Below are 22,103 nucleotides of genomic sequence, written 5' to 3'. Positions count from 1 at the left end.
ATTCCAAAACTTACAGTTTAAACTTCTCCCTTCTACTTATTTATAATAGACCATTCTTTACTTAGAAAAATAGATATGGAAATTGTAAGAGGAAAGCTGAAGCAGAGACATGGAAGTTTATAGTCATTCATGAGATGAATAACAATCAAAGTCATCTATGCAATCAAAAGACAAATAGTTATAGTTAAAAAAGCAACTCAGATATGAAAAAAACTAATTTCAAAACTAAAAAAAAGCGAATCCAAAAATTAAAAAAAGCGGAGTAAAATTCATAATGTTTGGTTCTTGAGCCAGTCTTTGGTGCACAAGAGAGCCTCCAATGTTCCACGAGGAAGAGAGGTCCTATAACTGTCCATCTGCTTCACTTCCGTGTCGAATACAGACTCAGGCGAGACCGTACTGAATGGAATGGAGAGAAGATCAGCAGCCATCTTAGACAGTGTGGGGTAGTTGTTGCTATTGAGTCTCCACCAGCTTAGTACATCAAAGTCTTCCGACTTCAGAACCAAACAGTCATCTAAGTACTGATCCAGCTCTGGTTTCATCTCTGATATTTCAATATCAAAGTCCGAAAACGAGTCTCCAACTGTAACAAGAGTAGACCCTTCCTCCAGGAGCACGTCATCCATAAATGACGTGTGGTCTTGATACTCTTCACTCACATTCTGCTGCCTCTCTACCTTAGGTTGCGTCTCTTGTTGATGTGACTCTGTGGTTTGCTCTGATTGTGGACTTATCTCATCTGTATTAGCATCTTGAGGCATGTCTTGTTGTTGGAAGTGAGGTTCTTGAACCACTTCTGTTTCCGCAAAGCCATGATCTACTACATAGGAATCTAGCAGGTTGTGTTCACTGTAGTTTTGGTACAGATCATGGAAGGCATCAGTAACAGTCTTGATCCACTGTTCTGCATCTTCACCATACGACTCAGTGAATGTTTCCTTTACGTGTTGCATCTTGAACCGAGGATCTAAGACCACAGCAACCGCCACAACAAGGAAGCATCCTCTCCAGTACAAGTCGAATCTCTCCCTCAGCGAACTCACAACGTTTCCAAGCTCTTCTTCACCCATGGCGATGCGGCTAAGCTCTAGCTGAAGCTTGGTCATCACATCGTAAAAAGTATTTGCTGTCAAGCGTTTTGGCATAATCAAGACCTCACACGCTTCGAAAAGAACTTTCAAGCACAAGCAGAAACTCTCAATCTTCCTCCACTCTTCATCAGATATCGATATCTTGTAACCAGGATAACATGTCTCCAAACAAGTAAACACTTGTCTATGCTCATAAGCCACCAACAACATCTTGTAACTCGTGTCCCATCTCCCTATGTTGTCAATAACAAGATCTTTGTACGGAGCAGAAGCTGGAAACAGTCTCTTCACCTCCTCAAACTTCTCTCCACAAGCGTCGTTTGTCAAAACATACTTAACACTGTCTCTCACTTTCTTTACCGGTCCTTGAACCTCCTCAGCCGCAAGTGCTTCTTTCGCCATACTGCTTATTAGACGAGCGTAGCATTCCCCCATCAATAACTGGCCGTTCAACACATGCTGGTTCTTAAAAGACAAGAAGCCTCTAAGATTATCAACGCAGGTTTTATTCACTTGTGATTGGCTGACAGTGAGACTTGAAACTTTCCCTTCTAGCTTCCATTCAGATAAGCAAGCAGCAACAGGCTGGTTCAACGCCACATCCGAATCAGGACAAGCCACAACAGCAACATTGAGAAGACGGCTACTCAAGCTCCAGTCTTTATCTACAAAGTGTCCACTCACAAAGGCGTAACCCACTGATTCCTTTGATAACCACAAGTCAACACTAAGGCTAACTCCCCCAGGAATCTCTCCAATAAACTCCGAAAGTTTCTGCTTTTCAGACAAGAACATGCCAACACAATCCCCATGGACAGTATCAAACTTTGGCATCCCAAACTGAGGACGAAGAGTCTTAACGAAAGAAGAGAAACCAGAATGCTCCACCATGTGGAGAGGGTAACCATGCATGATGATCATCTTAGCCATCTCATGGTTGCATCCATCTTGATCCATAGCGACATTACATCTCCTCTGACGCTTCTTGGGAGGAGGACAAGAAGCAGTTTCATCCTTCCTTTGAGTGATCAGGTTCGTGTTCGGGCACTTATCACAAATACCTAACTCGATGTGACGCTTGAGGTGGCTTGTCCCCGAAGCTTTGCCACCAGACATGTACGCGTAGGACTTGTTGCAGTGTTTGCAAAAGGCTTTGGTGGTTCCGGAGGTTGTTGTCTCGGTGGTGAAGTGGTCCCACACCATAGACTTCCTCTTCCTCCTCCTCTTGATTGGTTGTGTATCGGAAGATTCAATCTCGAGATTAACTTTGTTGTCAACGAGCTCGGAAGAAGGGTTGGGATCCATAAGTCCTGAAACAGACAAGAGAACATCGAATCAGTTACAGACGCAGAGAGAGAGAGAGATAAACTGATTGAATGAATGAATACTTACAGACGCAGAGAGAGAGAGAGAAGAGCAACGGCGGGAAGAATCAAACGGCGTGTAATGGGCTTTGGACTTGGAGGAAGAGGTTGGCTCGGATTAGGGTTGTGAGCCGTCGGCCTTTTTGTTTTACTTATATACTACTGAGTTTAGGAAGATGGATTTGTTTTCTATTTATAATAATAATCCCTTGAATTTCCTCCACCGTTGATCTACGGACCTTGCTTTTAATCTGGACCCTCCATATCTCTCTCTTTTTTTTTTTCCTATTTTCATGTCATTGCCTTAAATCATAAAAAGGAAAGGATATACAAATGTTAGTCATGCACTGTTAAATATAGGTTTGGATAATTGAGGCTTCTCTCTCCTCTGTTAGAGAGAGATTTTCTCTCTGGAAAACTCTACCCTTTTATCAATAAAAAATCTTTCAGAGGGTTAGAGTTTGATTAGAGGAGAGATTATGCTTCTTCTTGTTTTTTGTTGTTAATATTTCGATCTACGATCGAATCCTCCCTTCCGTTTATCGGATTTTCTTTCGGGTTAGCCGATTTTGTTTCTTCGCTGTGGCGATTTTGTTGTGCGTTTTAACCTAATCGGACTAGTTTCTTCATGTTCTTCATCTTCTGTTTCCGATTTAGGCTTGAAACTAATAAAGTTCCGATCTTTCTGATCGGGCTTGTTTAAGCTTCTTCTCTCGTTAAATATCTTATCCCGACTGTCTTTTTTGTGTTTTACTATTCTTGCTGGTCATCCTCAACCTTCATCTTTAAAGATATCAATCTCTGTTGCTCTAAAAAAGCAGAGTAGTCCGAGCAGATGAAGGATTGAGATTTGCAAGTTTGTTTCTTCAATTTTGTTACAGCTTAAGAAAAGTCGGAGTTTGTTATATACAAACGTTTCGGCAAAGGCTGATAACGAATTGAGTCAAGCTACTTGGTGGTCTTACATATCCAGCGGGAGTAATGGAATTTTCATTTAAGACAGAGGCGTAAAGGGAGAGTGAAGCAGGCAAATGGAATCAACCTTTGAATGGAGTTTCTGTTCTTGTATTGATCGCAGCCAGAAGTGGCCACCGTACCGGCGACGCTGCAGTTGGCCTCCAGTCCGGCGAAGCTCCAGCTGTACCCATTGTGTGACACGTATCAAGCTCTTCAACCCAATGAAAGACGCGTGGAAGACACTCGTCTTTGTTTAATTCATAATTATCTGTTGTAACTGGGCTTAAAATGGGTTGTTTATGTATGGGTTTTTGGTTGTTATCCATTTGTATCAAAATTGGACTTCGGTCCCATCAATATAAATGTTGACAAAAAAAAAAAAAAAAAAAAAAAAAGGATATACAAATTATGTTAAGTAACTACAAAATATTTGTCAATATCCTTTAATTAATCTTTTGTTCTTAATCGAAAAAGTTAGAAAAAGCAAAATTTAAAGAGAGAGAAGTAAAGAACCGACTATTTTTGGACCAAGTAAATCTTAGATGTAGTTATAGAAATATAATGTGAGTTGAATTGTTTGATCTGCATAAATCTCTTGGTTCTCTATATGTGGGGCGATGAAAAAATTGTTTTGGACAAGATCATATCTAATTGAGATGTATCATTCACTCATATTGTAAACATATTGTTTAGATTTGGTGTATAAGATAGAATATCTGGTAGAGTTGGCTGACATTCTTTTCAAAACTAGTTCACTTTTATCTCTTTTTTTTTATGATTTTTTTTAGATATTTAGCATAGTTTATACACCTATGTTTTGTAGTAAATCAAGCGAAATCATGTAGAGTTGTTCATTCAACAATTTTGCTAATTTAATAAAATAGATAATTGACCCTCCCCCACCCCCAACCCCAACCCCCACCCCACAAAAATGCTTAACTAGAGGTTGATGGTTGTCGAAAAGATTTTTACTAAAGGGGGTGGTCTTTGTAATATATTATCTTGCTTTGTGTTTTTTACCTCTTTAAATCTTACTATGTAGAGTTTGTGTCGATTTTACTTGGCATCACTTTTTGATGCATCTACCTAAGCTTGATGAGAAAAGAAACAAACTAAAATGCCAAACATTAACAAACACACCAAAAGTACAAAAGTACACGAGTCTAATGATAATTATGAACTGAACTACAGAGACGTATTAGTTCTTCTACAAGCACATACAACAACAAACCACTCATAATGTCAATGCTACTACACCTGAAATCAGAAAACAACAACAACACTCTTACACCACCTGTGCTCCCTCTACAGGTCTTTTAACAGCTCACGGACGCCGCAGCAGCACCCTGTTGCTGCTGAACTTGATTCGCCTCTCCGCTTCTGTTCGTGTCTTCCCCCTTCACGTCGTTACTCTTCTCCTCGGATACAGCGGCTGCAGCTTCTGCCTTCTTCTCCTCAGCTTCTTGTACTCCATTCCCCTTGTTAACTTCAGCGTCAAGGTTAGGCTCACCACCTGTCTTCTTCTCCTCAGCTTCTTTGGTTTCGTTTCCCTTATTACCTTCGGCATCAAGGTTAGGCTCATTCTTTTCTCCGTTTGCTTCTGCCTTGTTCTCAGTCTCTTTCTCTGCAGGCTTATTCTCCCCATCAGCAACAGCAACAACAACTTCCTGTGATTCTTCAACCTTGGGAGGTTCTTCAGCTATTCCTCCACTCTCAGTCTTCTTCTCAACCTCAGAGGCATCCACCTCCATGGGCTCTTTCTTGTCGGTCACAGCTTCTCCCTCCTTGTTCTCCTCCTCACTCTTCTTCTCCACCTCAGAGGTATCAACTTCCATGGGCTCTTTCTTGTCTGTCACAACTTCCCCCTCCTTGTTTTCAGCCTCAATCTTTTCACCCTCCTTGTTTTCAGCCTCAGTCTTTTCACCCTCCTTGTTCTCGTTCTCAGCCTCTGCCACTTCTGCTCCACCCTCCTTCTCACCCTCCTTCTTGTTCTCCTTCTCAGCAGCCTCTTTCAAGTCCTTCTTAGTGAGAGAAGATCTTCTTTTCTTCATGTGAGGCTCTCTCTCAGGAGTTGGCGTTGTAGCCTTCACCTTCTGGCTGATCCTAGAAGACCGCCTTGGAGTTTCACCAGTTGTCCAGTCAAACTCAGAGATGACAGGGTTCCCAGGATGGGCCTTGAGGTACTGCTCAAGCTGCTTGCGTGAGCTAATCTCCTCACCCGTTGGAGCCATGAACACAATCTCTGTCTTCCTCGGTGTACCTGCTCTTTTCGGATAAAACTGAAAACAAACAAGCTTTACATCACTCACATAATACACAACAGCAACGTGTGACTTCTCCAGACTCATTCTATAGAAAAAGCCCCAAACTTTATCAACCAATCTAGGGTTTCAGTAGCATTTTCATTGAAAACCCTAATTTGAATCCCCAAGAAACTGCTTTAAGCGTTAAATTATCATCTTCTCAGATGGAATTTAACATAAAAGATCCAAAACACACAGTCTATAGAAAAAGCCCCAATTTTTATCAACCATTTCTAGGGTTTCAATAGCATTTTCATTAAAAACCCTAATTTGATTCTCAATAAGCATTAAATTATCATCTAATTAGAAAACTCCCACATAAAAATTAACATAGAGATCCAAAACCCACCTCAAAGCTTGTTATTTCATTAAATTTCCCAAAATCAAACATAAACCCTAGACCAAACAAAAGAAGCTAACTTGTAATAGAAATCTGAGCCGACAAAACAACACTCTTACAGAGACATCAATCTTGTTAGCAATTACAGCAGAAATTTCAAAAAAAAAAAAAAATAGAGGGGAAGAAGATACCAGTTTCTTCCATGAAGCAGGAGCTGGAAGCTCAATAGACACGAGCTCGTCTGTGTTCTCCATCTTCTTCTCTCTTCAACCTGACAAAACAGACTCTGTCTCTCTTACTATAAACCCTTCTTATCCTTTTAACACAAAGGTTACGACTTTATTTCCTTTCTGGTAATAAGAACTGCTGCGAGAACAACCCCTGTGACTAATGGATATGTTTGCGTGTCTCTTCTGTTTCTGTCTTTTATTTTTTTAATATTTATTTTTTTATCTAACTAAAAATGATTTTTTTTTCCTTTCACCACGTAATACACGAGAGTGTGGATCTGATAGGGCTACGTGATAGTTCAGTGACGGACCTGTTTGAGATAGACACGTGTCCTTTTAAGCCGACGTTTCATCGGTGGATAAGGTGTGTGGCATCTGTTTTCCCGCTTTCTTCAGATACAAATAATAAAGTATAATGGAGTATGGGGTTGAGTTCCGCTACGTGACCGATAGTTTTATAGCGAATATTCTCTCCTTTTGTTTATTCCCTTATTCCCACTCTGCTACTATAGTCTGCAGAAAAGAAGCCCAAGCTAATGGGCCTAAATATTAACCGGCCCATATATTATTTTATGATTTCTTTTTTTTTGGTAGGATTATTTTATAATTTCTTGTGAAAGTGACTTGGGTACTTTAGGGCATCTTTATTGGTGGGATGAAGAGAGAGAGGGAGAGAGTCCCTTATTTTGCTTTTTTTTTTTTTTTTTTTGGTCATTAGAGAGTAAGGGACAGCTCTTAATTAAGGGTTTTTCCCTTCTCTTTCTTCCTCGGTTCCCACCCCCTTCCCCTAAGGGATGCCTTAAGGGACCCCCAATACAGATGCCCTTAGAAGTTATTAGCCACAAAAAAAAAAGAAGGGTGCAGATTCTTTTGTAAGCATGTAATCTAATCCAATGACATAGCATTAGTAAGGGTTATTGATTGTTGTATTTTAATGAATTTGAAAATCCGAACTAAATCTAGTGTTATTGGTTCTATGATTTTCAAATCTGTATTAAATTATGTGTTATTGGTTTAATGATTCATAAATTCTATATCAAATCAAATGTTATTCAATCGTACGGATTTACTAATATATTTGATTTTATAATGTATCTGAATAGATTTGTTTGATTTTTTTTGTTAAAAATACAAAGATTCAAATCCGAGGGAAAACTTCCGGATTTGCGTATTTTACTTAGATTTATAAATACTATATAAATTTCTAAATCAATCAAAATATATAAACTAATAACACCTCCTTAGACATCATCTAAATACATCACCTGGAGAGGTAGGATCATCGTGTAGGTCGGACCGGAGACAGTAAGACATGGTAAAATCCAGACATAAATCTTAAGCCTTTATAGATTGAAAGATGGTACAACAAGGGGATTTTCTCATTGACCCACATTCCAGGTTTTCCAAATGAAAGATGGTACAACAAGGTGGTTTCAGAAATCAAACCAAAACAGAAGAAAAAATCTGAAATGTTGGAACCATTGTGTGTGTATGAGAGTGTATCTTAATTCATCAGTCATATAGACCTTCTTGTTCCCAAACCTCCACCAGAAAATCCACCATTTCCTATTTTCATCAGTAGCAAATAGAGTTAACTCTCAGGGAGTTTTCCCGTATAGCATGTACTCGAGAGAGAGTGTGATTAAGTACACTTACATTGAGAGGAATAGGTTGGGAAAATAACTTGTTGCTCCCCAGCAAGCTATCGTACGATGCTGCGTCCCAACTGCAGCATATAATGGACATATACAATATGGTTAAAACAAACTTAGAAGAGACAAATAGTGTGTAGTGAAATGAAGCTACTCACTTGATCTTAGCTCCTTGAGTAGGATCCGGTGGGTTGTTACTACGCCTTTCCTTGCCCACCCAACGCTCCCGGGTCTGATTCCAAAGAAGAAGACCTGCAAACACTCACACACTTCATATATAACCGTTTCAAAAACACCATCAATGGTCTCAGCAACAGAGAAGGTACCTTGATTTACAAATTCAGGAGGGGCAGCAGCACCAGACTGAGAATCAAAAGTCTGGTTGGATGATGAGATGCTCCCCTGAGAAGGGAAGGTGGTGTTGTCCATATCAACTGTGCTAGTTGACCAAAAATCTTCAGACACGTTTGGTTTCTTAAAGGTTTTAGCTCTGGAACTGAAAGGTGGATGATCCTTTAGAGTTTCAGTTGGTTTGGGTTCTCTGTAGCAAGCCAGGCAGCCACTGCTCTGTTACAAAACACACACACAACTTCTGATCATCCTATTGATTTTTTCAATTCAATTTTTTCTATCAACAAAACAAATCTTAATTAGGGTTTATCTATCATAAACCCATCAAACAGAATCTCAAAATCTGAATCAATCATAAAGCGAAAACAGAGATTGGAAGGAGAATCGCACCCCATTGATTGAAGTAAACGGAGCTCTGAAAGATCTGGAAAGGTGGAGACTTTCAGGGAGGGGGGAATCAATTATCCTTTTTTTTAAATAACAACCAAATCAAAACTAGAGATAATATAATCCAAACAACAAACATTGAGTGATGATGGTTACAAAGTTTAGAATCCTATGAAATAAACTTACCTGATGATAAAGTTGATTCCTTTTTTGATCAACTGGGTAACGAAAGAGTCCTTCTTGACGAAGAAGAAGGAAAGCTCCTCTCTGCGCTTTACGATTTCCCTTTTGCTTTCGCTTTGCTTTGCTTGACCAGAGAGAAGGTTATCGTTCATCCCTTCAGCCGTTATACGGATACCCTCTCAATAAGGCTATTTTTGTCATTTTACATTATCAACTCTGAACCATATTATTCGTAATTATGTCTTGTAATTATATTGATATAGTGTGTTTGGTGTGAACTGATAATTGAAAAGTCAAAATAATTGTGTGCCAACCCCACTCATCATACATGCAGCTTGTGATTGTAATTTTTGTTATCAGTTTCATCATTCTACATAACTTAGATTCAATGTCGACCATATGATAAAAGTTGATAGCCGTTCTGTTAATTCATTGTTTTTAAATAAGATAACACAACTCTCTTGATGGCTTATCAAGAGGCTAGCTGGTTCGAGATGAAGAAAAAAATGAAGATGGTGGACTCAATTGATCATGCAACCAGACAGTATAAACATGAAGCAAAAGCTGTAAGGGTTGAGTGGTCGATAACATGATATAAAAATTAGGAGATATATATATAGTCATATACAATACATGGACATTAAGGCATTCTCACAGGTACACGTGTGTAGTGTCAACCAATCATAATAAACAATGTTCATAGTTTTCTCTACAAAAAAAAACAAAACCGTTGAAAATGCGATGATGCACCACCAGTGTTTATTAATGGTAATTAAGCATGAAGATATTCTGTTTTCTTAGTTGTTCATCTAGAAAAGAATGCATATACTAGACCTTCTGGAAATCAGTATGGTCCATGTTAATTTGATCGGGCCAATTCGTTCTCATAGTTTTTTGTTAATATGGAAGTGATATACAAGAAAGAGGACATGAGAAAGTAGATGATGTAAGTAAATTAAACCACGTAAGACTCGCAGTTTAGGAATCTTTTCTCCAACTGAGAGCATTTGGTACTTTTGCCTTTTGACTGAATCACCTTCCGGCTCTTGTAGAAATGTTTTTTTTTCTTCTCATTCTTGACTTTGCCGAGATTCAATCACGTGATTTTCGTGTTTCAAAAGATAAATACGTTTCTTCAAAGAAAAAGATAAATATAAGTTCGAGTCAAAATAAATAAACTACAAATTATTCTCTTCAAAGACATAGATGACTGGAATATACATAACATGCAAGATCCTAATACGAGGATTAACGAAGACTATATATATGGAACTGGGGGCCCTGCTTATATACATTAAGAGATAGATATGAGCTTGACACCTAAGCAGCCTTAATTTTTGGACCAACCCCCGACTAGTCAGTGCTTATAGGCGGCAGTGGGTAGTTGGGTACTGCAACTGAATATTTTGACAAAACCTTCTACTAATTGCATTGCACAATTTACATATATATGGACCATTTTTTTGTCCTTTCTTTTACTTTTAACTTGTGTTAACTTTATATATTAGCTATTTCCTCTATGTATGTGATGTATATCGCATGTGTTATATTTGATCGCGAGTGAACAACCACTTTTCTCAGCCCTTATTACGTGTTTGCTTTATGTGGCAAATTTTTTTACGATTGATTAATGTTCTAAAATACAACTTTAAGTTTATTCGCAGTTACGACCCAAGTAAGGCTTATAGCTTTGATGAGATCGATATATACATAAGATATATAATGTATAGTATTTACATGGGATCGGCTTAATGATGTTGATATTAGACGATGCTTAGTGTTTGTTGTTAACCAACATATTACGTATATAAATGTAACATTATAATGATGACGGGTCTTAATTGATCATAATATTTTGCAATTATTGACGAACACAAAAGGTTTATAATTATACGTAAGTACGAAGTTATATACAAATATAAGCAAGCATCAAATGAAACAAGAGAGGTAGCTATATGATGTGGACGATTGATTAGGATGTACGTAAGTATGCTAAAAACAATGTACACGGCCATGTGATACTTTCACCACTTGTGCCTTTTTCTACATATACACACATATATATAAACGATCCAACCTTTGAAAATTTAAATCGTTTTACCCTTATAACCACTCCCGAACATTAGCAATCACTATATACCAACAACTCCAACTAAATTCTCACACTCTTTCTCTCTAATAGAACAGTGATGAGCCGATCGATGAGTACGTCAAATGTAATAAAAGTAGGAACAAGTACAACCCTTTTTATCCACCAAAAGTTTAACCTATGTATATAAATACACAACATTACCATTTACCAAACATCCATATTACATATATTACTCATCATCAACCATTCCTATTTTCTCTCTGACAGAGTAAGAATGGTACAGACGAAGAAGTTCAGAGGTGTCAGGCAACGCCATTGGGGTTCATGGGTCGCTGAGATTCGTCATCCTCTCTTGTACCATCCTTCTTTCTTTCCTTTTTTCTGATTTGTTCATTTATTCCCTCTTTCTGATGCATTCAAGTAAGCAACCAAACATACACAACACAAAACATATATATATATATACATGATCGTTTTACTCATTGTTTAATTTCCTCTCTTTAGCTAAGACATGAACCTCATTTTAACATTTCTACAGTTTTTGCTACTTAATGCTGGTTAACTTAGGCTCTTTTTTTAACAAATGGTTACTTTATGGCTTATACGGACTATATTCTATAACATGCATGATCAATGAAAAAAAAGGAAACGGAGGATATGGCTTGGGACGTTTGAGACTGCGGAGGAGGCAGCAAGAGCCTACGACGAGGCCGCTGTTTTAATGAGCGGCCGCAACGCCAAGACCAACTTCCCTCTCAACAACAACACTGGAGACACGTCCGAAGGCAAAACTGACATCTCAGCCTCCTCATCATCGTCATCCCTCTCTTCCATCCTCAGCGCCAAACTGAGGAAATGCTGCAAGTCTCCTTCGCCTTCCCTCACTTGCCTCCGTCTTGACACGGCCAGCTCCCACATCGGCGTCTGGCAGAAACGCGCCGGTTCAAAATCTGATTCTAGTTGGGTCATGACGGTGGAGCTCGGTCCCTCCGGCTCAGTGGAGCTCAGTCCCTCCGGGTCCTCCCAGGAGCCAACTAGTACTACAGCTTCAAAAGACGATGTTGTTGGACCGGCCACTGAGGTTGGAGGCGGCGGAGAAGAAGGATTAATGGATGAGGAAGAGAAGGTTGCTTTGCAGATGATAGAGGAGCTTCTCAATACAAACTAAGTATCATTTCTTATATTTATACTAATATACCTATTTTTATTGCTGATATACAGCCATAATTATCGTTTATACCTTTATATTTTACATCTCGTGTTTATATTTTATATTGTTTCCTATATTTTCTCATCTTGTGTCTAATAAAGTATTAATATTTGTAACTACAATCCTGAAATGACCTTTTTCATTTTGTATTATCTGTTGTCTTATAGTTTCATTCATATTAATAGTACATGTACATGATAAGTTTATTGCAAGAGGACATTATTTATAGCAAATTCCTAATATGGAGGTGAATTTATCTCCTGTTTAAAGCAGGCAGTACTCTTTCTAATTAAAAGTGTATTTGAAATAAACGACATCTATATAAGGACGTTGATTACTAAGTTTATCTTACTTATGGGCCTAATAATACTTGAAAAATTGAATAGTTTGTCAAATTAGGTCTGTAATGTATCATGGATCCCCACAATACACATGCATTTAGATTTTTGTTATTTTTAGTGGGCGTTATCTCAAATTTAACCTGTGCGCATGATGAGACGTGACAATAACATCTAATGGATACAATTCAGACAAATTCCCAGGAATCCACACCAGACCCCAGTAGAATCTTGTATTTTGCCGTATCTATAATCTTGAATGAAGATAACTGATTGTTTTAGCCTAACTAGTAATTTAATAGAGATAAAAGCAATCAAATATTTATTTTATTTTATTTCATGACCTAGAATTCACATGACCAGTACTTTAATCTTTATTATGGGGTATAAAACCTAGCTACACTCGGTATATAGTACGTATTATTCATTATCACTTGACCACCAAATGAATCATATATTCAACTTGCGTATAATGGTAGTACGTTATAAACTGCAATCGATGTATTCGCCAGCTGTAAAAAAAGATGCTTACACAAACAAAAATAGACTACTAGTCTAGCCTCTACAAATTACAAAAACGTTCATTGTCTAACCGAGTGAGGAAGGTGCATTAATTAAAACCAAAGGATTTTGATTGATCATAGTCGACGTATATCTTTCATTTTAATTTTGCATATGTAAATCAGTCATCAAATGTGCGCCACCAGATCGCATGTATAATCTATGTATATCGACGTCTAATCCTGACGTTTTTCAAGGACTATATGATTGTTATTTTTTGTTGGTAAAATGTTAAGATGAATATTTGATTGATCCACCTGCTGAATCAACGACCAACAAAACTTGTACGATTGATCATATGCTAACTTCGTGTAAAATGTCCAAAAGTGTTGTACTGTTGTACCAAACGCCTAAAGAAAATATTTAGTGAAAATGGCGACAGTTGATTTATATTTTTTTTTTAACCCAATGCATCAATAAACATTACAATGACACATAAATAAAGAAGAATTAATGAAGTTAGGATTCTTTAACTTTCAGAAAGTACACTTGAAGGTGAAGGCATAACGAGTTAGGTTAAAGAAGAGCTTCATCTTTCACTTCGACAGTAGCTTGTTGGTACTTGTTGGTGCTCATATTTATGACTTGTCCCCTACTTACTTTAAACTTTCATTTAACTATTCATACTAAAAATTTCATATCGTGGGGTTGATTAAAAATACCTCTTATTACATACAAATAGTGTGAAAAGAGGGAAAAAATGAAATAATGAGGGTAACAAGAAAGAAGAAGGTGGTGTCTTCTTTCTCTTGATAGATTTGGAACAGTGACACATTTCCTTTAACTCTCCATTGATATCGACCGTCCCTATTTTTTAACCATCAACATCTTCTCTCCCCATCTAACTTAACTATCAAGTGTATCTCCATCCACAATTTTTTGGTAAAATCTCCATCTACATTATGTGTCTACTTAGTTACACATATTACACATAGACACCATCTTTTAAACTGTGGTCTCTCAGGTTCAACTCTCAAACTCTCTGTATGTGCGGTAGTATTGTGACTCTCCAAAAAATCATAAGGGTTTTTCTTGGATTTAGGATATCGGTTGCGATGGGTCTATTCACTATAACTTTTTATCCAAAACAGTTCTTTAAAAAAAAAACGTTATGCCTCTTTTTTATCAAAAAAAAACTATGCCTCTTCAACCTTAGTTTTTAAGGGAGATTCCTTTTCCTTTCTCAGATCTTCAAGCTTTCAAATAAACTCTCTTTTTTTTCAGTTTTCCCTCTTTTCATTTTATTTTATTTGACATTTAAGAATTTTTTTTTTTCAAAATCAGTGATGTTTTCATTATTCTAAACAACATTTAATATATTTTAAGTTTTGTAACCAAACATATAATCCCAATTTTATTAATCAGTTGAATCAGTTTTATTTAATAATATAACCAAATGATATAAAAGTTAGATATTCTTAATCAAAGTGTATTAACCTTAAACATCAAATAAAATGAAAAAGGAAAAAATATCAAAATTGTATAATTATTTAAAACATCTGCTCAAAAACAAAAAGCTAATAAGTTATTTAGACGACCAAAAATTCAACATCTATTATTATTTCAAATTACCTTTAAGACATTTTAAACAAACATTTTGACACACTCCAAAATATCGCAAACAAAATCGTTTGCCAATTGGGACAGCCTAAAATGAGCTGGATACGGCAACAGAAGACCAAAATCTAAGTTATCAAAAAAAAGTCCAAAATCTTTTATACACAAGATAAGACAACAAAAGACTTATGTTTCGTAATTGCTGACGTGTCCAGAATCATCTCTATCGTATGCTTTTTTTTTTTTACGTGTCGAACTCATCCTGGCAGCCTCAAGATCACAACATCTTCCGAATGAGGTTGCCCAATTTCACAGATTTTCACCAATTTCCTTTTTATATATGTCGTAGTTGTTATTGTGTATAGTAGCAGCTAGCTATTTGTTTGTTCATCACATTATTAATTAATTTTACGTATATCATCGTCATTTCGATCACGGGTTGCATTGATTTGACTGCATATATATTTCCTTTTCAACAGCTAGCACACATTATTATTCATTTATACTACGTACTATTGTTAATCATGTTGATTAGTTTCTAATATCCAAATCCTATAATGGCTAAACCAATTAAATGAGTTATGCAGTTATAGGCCTAATTTGTTACGTTATGAAGATTAAATTTCATAAAAATACATAATTCCATTTGCTTATAGAGGCCTTCTATAAATACACCAGCATGGTCAAGTCGTTGATTACCAGATAAGTTTCGTAGTTATCCAATTTAACTTCCCTCTACACGACTATATATATATATATATACACACGTACAACTACATATATTTCAATCTGCATCACCATCGACGCCGTTGTATTTGGGTTGTTTTCTTGTTGATCGGAGGCAGCGTTGCTTTTTGTTTCTTAGGAGTTATCTCGGGAAGATGAAGGAAAACGCAGGAAACCCTCTCCATCTCACGTCACTGAACCATGTGTCTCTCTTGTGCCGATCCATCGAAGAATCTATGAACTTTTACCAAAAGGTGTTAGGGTTCTTCCCTATTCGAAGACCTGAATCTTTAAATTTTGAAGGCGCTTGGTACCCTCTCTTAGTTATATCTGAATTTTGAAAGACTTTACAGAAAACTATAAATGAGTTTTAAAAATGTTTTTTTTTGGGTCTAGGTTATTTGGACATGGAATTGGAATACACCTCTTGCGTGCCCTAGAACTTGAGAAACTTCCAAAGAAAAATGAAATTAACCCCAAAGATAATCATATCTCTTTCCAGGTTATTTTTTTACCATTTTTGTTTTTGTTTTTACTTTTGCATTTTAAACCCTAAAACATAATTTGGGTGCATACAAAGCTCTGAAAATAGATGTTCCCTTAAGATCAGTAAAAAGAAAAGTGGGTCCTTATAATTGTGTAATAGAACTCTTACCGAGGATTAGAGAACAAACCATTTGGTTTTGAGAATTGAAACATATATTGTGTGTTGAGAAAATGAGAAAACAAGCATACATTGTTACTCTGTTTTGTGCATATATGCGGCGATTTTTGCATATTTTAGTGTAAAGAAGAGACTTGTTAATTGTGAATATGCAGTGCGAAAGTATGGGAGCAGTGGAGAAGAAGCTTGATGAAATGGAGATAGACTATGTGAGGTCTAAAGTGGAAGAAGGAGGGATCCAAGTGGACCAGCTCTTCTTCCACGACCCTGATGGTTTCATGATCGAGATCTGCAACTGTGACAGCCTCCCCATTGTCCCCCTCGTAGGAGGCATGGTTCGGTCTTGCTCAAGAGTCAAACTCCATCAGATGGTGCAGCCACAACCCCAAACTCAGATCAACCAAGTGGTCCATCCGTAACGATCTCTGTCTTTGTTGTCATCGTGTGTGTATGTATTGTCTACTTGATATTGAATGTAACGTGAATCAGTGGAATGTGAAAAGAGCATATATTAAAGAAAATATCATTTTATCTTTATTGTTTTATCATGTTTTGTTTATGTTTTACCGTCCAGGGTTCTATTATTCAAGTGTTTAAAATAAAATACGGGTTTTTATAGGATGTTAGTTATCATGAATTTTAGGGTTTAAGAATCATTTGCAAACTAACTAAAATCATATAAAATGTTTTGCTTAATTTAATGCTCTTTTATTTTTGCGTCAGATCCATCGAGTTATATTCCTGAATTCACAACAGACTGGTAAAAAATGACATAGATGAATTTATTCATTACCAACTAATTTGAAGCCTTGATGCTGTTACCCTCGATGCTAAGAATAATTTAGCTAGCAAACTGTTGTATGTTCCGTAAACTCTCGTTTTTTCAATAGAAAACCTTTTAGCAAAAAAAAAAAACTAATTTGAAGCCGAAACCATATAAACCTATATATTATTTCTCTCTCGGTTAATGCATTCTAGACCGTGGTAGTTAGCGCATATAAAAGAAAAAGAAGAAATAATACATAAAAGGAGTAACACATTATACATACATACAAGTGTTTATTAACAAATAGTATTAAAGCCCCCTAGAGAGCATGTTTTCGATGGATTCCAGACGCTGTAGAAGAAGCTGCTTTCTGAAATTTGTGATGAAAGCTTCCGCGCATTGGTCCACGTCCATTGATGCGTTCCTCTCTACCTTCTTATTCCTCGTCTCTGTGATCACGATGTTAGTAGTACCATTACCACTTTCTTGTGCCGAACTCATCTTCATAATGTTCCTGTTGTTCTTCTTCATTGTGGATATGTAAGAGTGTTTTTGTTTCCTGGTTTGATTTTCTTAGGATACTCCGAAACCTATGTATTTATAGGGGAGTTTTGATCATATATTTTCTTATAAGAGATAAGAAGGAAATGATATGACTTTTCCTCTCTATGGTAAACCATATTTGAATGTTGGAGGAATAAAAAATGGAATCTTGAGTCTCAAGTTTATATACGCGACCCAGAAGCAGAGGAACCATCCACAAGCCACCGCCTATACTTTATGCAATGGTGTTGACCAAAAGAGAGAGGCGATTTTGATTTTACAACTTCAGCTTATTTTTCGAGCGCTATCACCTCTCTTACATTGAACAGATTAATTATATAAATGAAATAGTAAATACAAAATAAAACGGATATTATTTTATTAGTAAATAATTATAATACATAGATTGGCATGCATTAATCATGTTTTATTTATTATTGAAAACAGCATGGAATCTAAATATTCTGCTTGGACGGAGTGTAAGAGATGTTGCCTAACAATTGAATCTGACTTTGTTAATTTGGAGAAACAAGGAAGCAAGATTCCAAAAAGCTAAATAAAATTGACCATTTTTCATAATATTGTTTATTTTGTTTACAAGGCAAGAATTACGGTTTAAGCGTCGGAGATTAACTTAACTCACACGCCCTCTCCTCCCCATTGTCACCGCTCCGATAACCCTTCCCGCCTTATTTTGAACCAAGAAGATTAGTAAAATAACAAGGGTTAAGAAGAGATCATGTTGCTTAAGTTAGCATCTAACCGAACTAATGCATTTTAGGCAGAGCCGTTGAATCTTTTTTTTTAACATACGTGGTAGGCTAATTTGACTGTGAATCATTTTTGTTGTTAATCAGAGATTTTATCAGCGTTATTGCATTTTCCGTATCATCTGAATTTGATGAAAGAAAAAAAAATGTACAAAAATAATAGTGGAGGAGAAGAAACTTGGTTAACAAAAAAAAAAATGGTTGTCCAGCTGGGTACGAGCCAGCAGGCCATGGTGAACCTGAGTGACGTTGAGCCGTGATCCGTCCACTGCCGAAAGAGGGAGGTGATCGCTGCTCTGTGAAACCAGCCTAGCGCATTGCCCTACACTTTAGGAACCGCTTGAGCCAAGCCTTCGCTCAACACACACGGTTCACTCTCGGCTTGGACTGGGCAGCCCAGAACAGTGCCATAACAGATCCGACCTGTGGACCGAGCCAGTGTTCAACCAACTTGTTGTCCCCACATGGGTCACAAGCCCTTGTTACTGAGCTCGACGTGCAGTAACTGTTTGAAGGACTCATATAAACAACACAATTTTGAGTCAAGAAACCGATGTGGGACAAAATAGAAGTTTAGAAATGTTCCATACTAAATCTATTCTTACTTCTCTCTATATGTTTCTCCACCAAAACAACTCTTTTTTTCTTTCTTTTTGGTTTTTGATGGTACTTGTTTATGTGCTAGTGGGAGCTTTTCTCAGCTTTCATCTCTACCCTAACCTGTTTTCTGCATTTTCTGTAAATTTTCCGAAGATCATCATCACCATCCCCTGTTGTAGATCTCTGACAAACAAACTGAAACGTCTCTGAGAATTCCATTGATGGAGCACACGGTGATTCCAGCCATAAAAACAATAAAGAGAGATGGCATGAAAGGAGCAGGGGACCTTCTGAGGATAGCATTGTAGGTACTGTTGATGCAGGCGGGTGGATGTGGTGGTGGTGGTGCTCGTGTCAGATGAGATGCGGCAATAATGATCCTCTGCTAAAGAAGTTTGTTGATCCAATGAATGCACTTGCAATGTCTGCCATCAAATATAATGGATGAATCCATAATTGAAGTTTGTGGATCTCTGCGTATAAAAAATGTGAAAAGAACAGTAGCTGGACTGGGATGGGGTGGAACTACCAAGTGTAAACCGGTTTTTGAGATAGAAAGATCATTCCGAAGACTATAACCAAAGTCTCAATATTTCTTATTTTTATTTTCAATTCCAAAGACTGAAGCCAAGTTTGAACATGTGTTGGGGTTGAATGTATTGTGTGGATCCCTTTTATTGTTATTACAGAGAGTCTAGTGGAGAAAACAAAGTTAAATATCAGAAGGAGGATGACCAGGCATGCTTGGACAAGTTGTGTTGTTAGGATTCTTCCTGTCCAAAGGGTTCTTGTTCTTATAATCATTGTTCATCCCCAGTTTGTTCTTCACTGCCTCTGATGCTCCTTGTGCCATGCTCTTCACTTCCTCCCCTTTCTGATAAATCACCATTCTTACTTCACTTAAAGCACAAAGAAAACCAAAAAAATCTAAAAACAACATGTAGGGTTTATGTGTTAGTTAACCTGCTGGAGAAAGCCTGCTGAAGTTTGAGAAGAGTTGGTGGTGTTGTCTACTTTCCAATCATCCCTCTTCACCTGATATCAAACAAAAGAATTTACATTTTTTACACTTCTAGTAATAAAAAGTGACAAGTAATGGGGAAACTGAAGTAGAGATCACTGACTTGTGGCGCTTGGCCCGCGTTTTGGTCGGCCTTCACACTGAACTCCTCATTCTGTCCGCTCGCCATATAGATAAAATTTTCTCAAGGCTTTTCGCATTTATGATCCATCGTTTTCTATACCATGCTTGACGGTGACTGCGCAAATCATGGATGGGCTGGCAGCATTCCCTATCTCACAAAGCTACATCTGGCGACTCGTGTCATTCTGGAGTGAACGTGTCGCATGCATATATAAATCGCCAGCCATCTAGGATCACCTTGGGCCACATAAGATTGTGTCCAATGCTCTTTTGTCACGTGATTGCTCTGGCCTTTGAAAGAAGGCCATGCCATGCTCTTGGTCTTGTGATCACACCCACCAAAGTGGGATCCCCCAAAGCAAAAATCACTCTGTGACTCACCATGCTCTCAATGGACCAAAGCAAACTGAGATAGTGAACTCCATCAATATGAGCTTTATTACTTTGTTAAAATTGTAAATGATTGGAAATGGGTTTATTTAACTTATTGGAAATTGTAAATTTTATACCATGCTTAACTTTTCATATTGGCGTCAAATTTTTTTAAGAACAAATAAACTCTTTCTCAGGACAAAGTCCAACTGATAGAACCATTGCGTATTACAAAATTCGTGCCGAGACTTGTGCTTTCATAACATCTAACAAACAATATGCCCCACACAAATCAAAACTCTTTCCGTTTTAAGGAAGTCTTGTCAATCGCTCATGTCGTCAAAATCTTCAAAACTATTGACACCATCAGCATCTTCATCCTCTGATTCGTCTCCCTCTTCATCTGTCTCCATTGCTTCCTCTGCTCCTGCTCCTCCTTCTTCATCGCTGTCCTTGTCCTCATAGATCACAGGACCTTCATCTTCTTCTTCTTCTTCATCCAAGTCGTCCACAATCTGCCATAAACACAACCAACGACAGATAAGTAACATACTCTCTCGTCCAAATGTAAGTGTTATCCAAGCAAAGCGACCTCGGGACTTCCATTGCATTATTCAAACAAACAAACAACAAACCTAATGCTACCCATAGGCTACATACTGAAATCAAATCATTCCTCGTTTCAGGGGAAGACAATACATACCAGGTCCAATTCGCTTGAAACTTGTACAGCAGTGTGAAGAGTTGTTATCCGAGATTCGATGAGCTGCACACACAACCAATCACACACACATATATCAATCATCATATACCCCAAAGCCGCCAGAGAAAGCACGGTCATACAATAAACTGATACAGTTCCTAACCTGATACATGGAGTTTAATGCGAGCAAGGATGACTCCTGGGACATAATCCCACTGGAATGAGTAAGTAACAGAGACTTTATCCACGGAATCGCACAAGCTAATACTGCACCCCTGCAAATCAAGAAAGTATTTTTTTTTTAAAGTCAACACTTGCAGATCAGCTTCAACAAGCACATACACCCAATTAACATATCTTCAAACTCTCACCTAGACTGTAGTATTGGTAGAAGAGAATTCAAAAGCTTGAGTACTTCTGCTGAATTCAACTTAGCAACCGAGTTAGCAATCACCTATTAAAAGCATACATACATTAAGTAAGAAGCAACCAAGAGCGAAGAAAAGCTTAAAGAAACAGACAGAGAAACCTGTTCATCTCGGTTGTACAAGCAATCAAGTAGAAGAGACCGATCATCAGCATGCAAAGCTTGTCTCAGAAGAACGTTCACAGAAGCTGCAGTAGGAGGCTTATCAGTGATAACTTTCTCTCCGCCTACTAAGTTAAGACTCTCGAACTTATCACCCATCGTTGGCTCGTCGTCTACCAACACTCCATCTCTATCTTCATCAACACCTATATCTTTAAAAAAAAATGGAGCCTTTCAAAAACCAACAGCTTGACAAGTCCATAGCTTTAACGAAAGCTGTAAACTTTGAGTGTATCTCTTACCGTAATCACGCGTTGAAGGCAAGTCGGGATCAGGTTCAGCTCGCTTCTTGTTCTTCTTCTTCTTATGCTTCTTCTCTCGGGGAGGAGTCTCGGCGATTTCACCTGTTGAAGTCAAGAGAAACACACAACGAGAGTAAGGTTGTTTACCATGTGATGGAGCTAGTTAGCGTTAGAATTGAGTAAAGCAAACCTCCATCAGAGGTGAGAAGAGGTTTAAGTTTCTCTTTGGCCATAGTCGGCGATGGAAGAGAGAGAGAGAGACGACGACGCGGGTTTAGGGTTCAAGTTTCCACTACTTCACTGTTAAAAGCTACGGGTCAGGTCGGGTCGGGTCGAATTGGATTAGATTGGGTGGGTTGAAGTGC

The 22,103-nt window shown here is 37.7% G+C and overlaps 8 protein-coding genes across 18 annotated transcripts; 2 read left to right on the top strand and 6 right to left on the bottom strand.

Moving 5' to 3' along the window:
- Positions 1-97: 97 nt before the first annotated feature.
- On the bottom strand, positions 98-4,287 carry LOC103836035 (zinc finger BED domain-containing protein DAYSLEEPER). 2 transcript variants are annotated; one of them, XM_033276831.1, is made up of 3 exons: positions 2,500-4,287; positions 2,438-2,458; positions 98-2,404 (listed from the first exon to the last, which is right to left on the bottom strand). In XM_033276831.1, exon 3 carries the CDS (start codon positions 2,397-2,399, stop codon positions 270-272), a length of 2,130 nt encoding a protein of 709 aa, XP_033132722.1. In that variant the 5' UTR covers positions 2,400-2,404; positions 2,438-2,458; positions 2,500-4,287; the 3' UTR covers positions 98-269. The 2 variants fall into 2 exon arrangements, with proteins under 2 accessions (XP_033132722.1, XP_009110492.2); XM_009112244.3 differs by lacking the exon at positions 2,438-2,458 and having other exon boundaries at positions 2,487-4,287.
- Positions 4,288-4,517: 230 nt separating this feature from the next.
- On the bottom strand, positions 4,518-6,511 carry LOC103836033 (methyl-CpG-binding domain-containing protein 10). Of its 2 annotated transcripts, XM_009112243.3 has the most exons (3): positions 6,250-6,511; positions 5,323-5,694; positions 4,518-5,283 (listed from the first exon to the last, which is right to left on the bottom strand). In XM_009112243.3, the coding sequence occupies exons 1-3, from the start codon at positions 6,310-6,312 to the stop codon at positions 4,732-4,734; spliced, it is 987 nt and encodes a 328-aa protein (XP_009110491.1). In that variant the 5' UTR covers positions 6,313-6,511; the 3' UTR covers positions 4,518-4,731. The 2 variants fall into 2 exon arrangements, with proteins under 2 accessions (XP_009110491.1, XP_018509457.1); XM_018653941.2 differs by having other exon boundaries at positions 4,518-5,694.
- A 1,090-nt stretch (positions 6,512-7,601) lies between these two features.
- On the bottom strand, positions 7,602-9,092 carry LOC103836032. 8 transcript variants are annotated; one of them, XM_009112241.3, is made up of 6 exons: positions 8,865-9,092; positions 8,682-8,757; positions 8,267-8,507; positions 8,099-8,192; positions 7,945-8,014; positions 7,602-7,854 (listed from the first exon to the last, which is right to left on the bottom strand). In XM_009112241.3, exons 1-6 carry the CDS (start codon positions 9,011-9,013, stop codon positions 7,801-7,803), a joined length of 684 nt encoding a protein of 227 aa, XP_009110489.1. In that variant the 5' UTR covers positions 9,014-9,092; the 3' UTR covers positions 7,602-7,800. The 8 variants fall into 8 exon arrangements, with proteins under 8 accessions (XP_009110489.1, XP_033132727.1, XP_033132725.1 ...); XM_033276836.1 differs by having other exon boundaries at positions 8,682-8,786; positions 8,865-9,016; XM_033276834.1 differs by having other exon boundaries at positions 8,267-8,502; positions 8,682-8,786; positions 8,865-9,016.
- Positions 9,093-11,059: 1,967 nt separating this feature from the next.
- LOC103836031 (ethylene-responsive transcription factor WIN1) lies at positions 11,060-12,315 on the top strand. The gene is made up of 2 exons (XM_009112240.3): positions 11,060-11,307; positions 11,599-12,315. The coding sequence occupies exons 1-2, from the start codon at positions 11,228-11,230 to the stop codon at positions 12,119-12,121; spliced, it is 603 nt and encodes a 200-aa protein (XP_009110488.2). The 5' UTR covers positions 11,060-11,227; the 3' UTR covers positions 12,122-12,315.
- Positions 12,316-12,565: 250 nt separating this feature from the next.
- Positions 12,566-16,546, top strand: LOC103836030. The gene is made up of 3 exons (XM_009112239.3): positions 12,566-15,655; positions 15,742-15,847; positions 16,165-16,546. The coding sequence occupies exons 1-3, from the start codon at positions 15,501-15,503 to the stop codon at positions 16,426-16,428; spliced, it is 525 nt and encodes a 174-aa protein (XP_009110487.1). The 5' UTR covers positions 12,566-15,500; the 3' UTR covers positions 16,429-16,546.
- A 392-nt stretch (positions 16,547-16,938) lies between these two features.
- LOC103836029 lies at positions 16,939-17,786 on the bottom strand. The gene has a single exon (XM_009112238.3). It carries the CDS (start codon positions 17,304-17,306, stop codon positions 17,085-17,087), a length of 222 nt encoding a protein of 73 aa, XP_009110486.1. The 5' UTR covers positions 17,307-17,786; the 3' UTR covers positions 16,939-17,084.
- Positions 17,787-18,279: 493 nt separating this feature from the next.
- On the bottom strand, positions 18,280-19,919 carry LOC103836028 (late embryogenesis abundant protein 1). Its single transcript, XM_009112237.3, has 3 exons — positions 19,813-19,919; positions 19,652-19,723; positions 18,280-19,562 (listed from the first exon to the last, which is right to left on the bottom strand). The coding sequence occupies exons 1-3, from the start codon at positions 19,876-19,878 to the stop codon at positions 19,401-19,403; spliced, it is 300 nt and encodes a 99-aa protein (XP_009110485.1). The 5' UTR covers positions 19,879-19,919; the 3' UTR covers positions 18,280-19,400.
- A 397-nt stretch (positions 19,920-20,316) lies between these two features.
- Positions 20,317-22,078, bottom strand: LOC103836027 (WD repeat-containing protein 43). 2 transcript variants are annotated; one of them, XM_033276833.1, is made up of 7 exons: positions 21,929-22,078; positions 21,739-21,840; positions 21,437-21,648; positions 21,279-21,361; positions 21,071-21,182; positions 20,908-20,970; positions 20,317-20,719 (listed from the first exon to the last, which is right to left on the bottom strand). In XM_033276833.1, exons 1-7 carry the CDS (start codon positions 21,969-21,971, stop codon positions 20,528-20,530), a joined length of 807 nt encoding a protein of 268 aa, XP_033132724.1. In that variant the 5' UTR covers positions 21,972-22,078; the 3' UTR covers positions 20,317-20,527. The 2 variants fall into 2 exon arrangements, with proteins under 2 accessions (XP_033132724.1, XP_009110484.1); XM_009112236.3 differs by having other exon boundaries at positions 21,437-21,642.
- Positions 22,079-22,103: the final 25 nt, after the last annotated feature.

This window comes from Brassica rapa, chromosome A08 (genome assembly GCF_000309985.2).
Source record: "Brassica rapa cultivar Chiifu-401-42 chromosome A08, CAAS_Brap_v3.01, whole genome shotgun sequence".
Lineage (NCBI taxonomy): Eukaryota > Viridiplantae > Streptophyta > Magnoliopsida > Brassicales > Brassicaceae > Brassica > Brassica rapa.
The sequence above is the reverse complement of the archived record's forward strand: the minus strand, read 5'-3'. Positions and strand labels throughout refer to the sequence as shown.

Excerpts from the sequence above, each read along its gene's own strand:
- LOC103836035 (XM_009112244.3), bottom strand. The coding sequence starts at position 2,399 with ATGGATCCCAACCCTTCTTCCGAGCTCGTTGACAACAAAGTTAATCTC.
- LOC103836033 (XM_018653941.2), bottom strand. The coding sequence starts at position 6,312 with ATGGAGAACACAGACGAGCTCGTGTCTATTGAGCTTCCAGCTCCTGCT. Across the intron at positions 5,695-6,249 it reads CTGCTTCATGGAAGAAACTG|TTTTATCCGAAAAGAGCAGG; the intron begins GTATCTTCTTCC and ends GTTTGTTTTCAG.
- LOC103836032 (XM_009112241.3), bottom strand. The coding sequence starts at position 9,013 with ATGAACGATAACCTTCTCTCTGGTCAAGCAAAGCAAAGCGAAAGCAAA. Across the intron at positions 8,193-8,266 it reads TCCTGAATTTGTAAATCAAG|GTCTTCTTCTTTGGAATCAG; the intron begins GTACCTTCTCTG and ends GAGTGTTTGCAG. Across the intron at positions 7,855-7,944 it reads CCCAACCTATTCCTCTCAAT|GAAATGGTGGATTTTCTGGT; the intron begins GTAAGTGTACTT and ends TGATGAAAATAG.
- LOC103836031 (XM_009112240.3), top strand. The coding sequence starts at position 11,228 with ATGGTACAGACGAAGAAGTTCAGAGGTGTCAGGCAACGCCATTGGGGT. Across the intron at positions 11,308-11,598 it reads GAGATTCGTCATCCTCTCTT|GAAACGGAGGATATGGCTTG; the intron begins GTACCATCCTTC and ends ATGAAAAAAAAG.
- LOC103836030 (XM_009112239.3), top strand. The coding sequence starts at position 15,501 with ATGAAGGAAAACGCAGGAAACCCTCTCCATCTCACGTCACTGAACCAT. Across the intron at positions 15,656-15,741 it reads TTAAATTTTGAAGGCGCTTG|GTTATTTGGACATGGAATTG; the intron begins GTACCCTCTCTT and ends TTTTGGGTCTAG. Across the intron at positions 15,848-16,164 it reads ATAATCATATCTCTTTCCAG|TGCGAAAGTATGGGAGCAGT; the intron begins GTTATTTTTTTA and ends GTGAATATGCAG.
- LOC103836029 (XM_009112238.3), bottom strand. The coding sequence starts at position 17,306 with ATGAAGAAGAACAACAGGAACATTATGAAGATGAGTTCGGCACAAGAA.
- LOC103836028 (XM_009112237.3), bottom strand. The coding sequence starts at position 19,878 with ATGGCGAGCGGACAGAATGAGGAGTTCAGTGTGAAGGCCGACCAAAAC. Across the intron at positions 19,724-19,812 it reads ACGCGGGCCAAGCGCCACAA|GTGAAGAGGGATGATTGGAA; the intron begins GTCAGTGATCTC and ends GTTTGATATCAG. Across the intron at positions 19,563-19,651 it reads CAGCAGGCTTTCTCCAGCAG|AAAGGGGAGGAAGTGAAGAG; the intron begins GTTAACTAACAC and ends GTGATTTATCAG.
- LOC103836027 (XM_033276833.1), bottom strand. The coding sequence starts at position 21,971 with ATGGCCAAAGAGAAACTTAAACCTCTTCTCACCTCTGATGGAG. Across the intron at positions 21,841-21,928 it reads TCTTCTCACCTCTGATGGAG|GTGAAATCGCCGAGACTCCT; the intron begins GTTTGCTTTACT and ends TGACTTCAACAG. Across the intron at positions 21,183-21,278 it reads CTACCAATACTACAGTCTAG|GGGTGCAGTATTAGCTTGTG; the intron begins GTGAGAGTTTGA and ends CTTGATTTGCAG.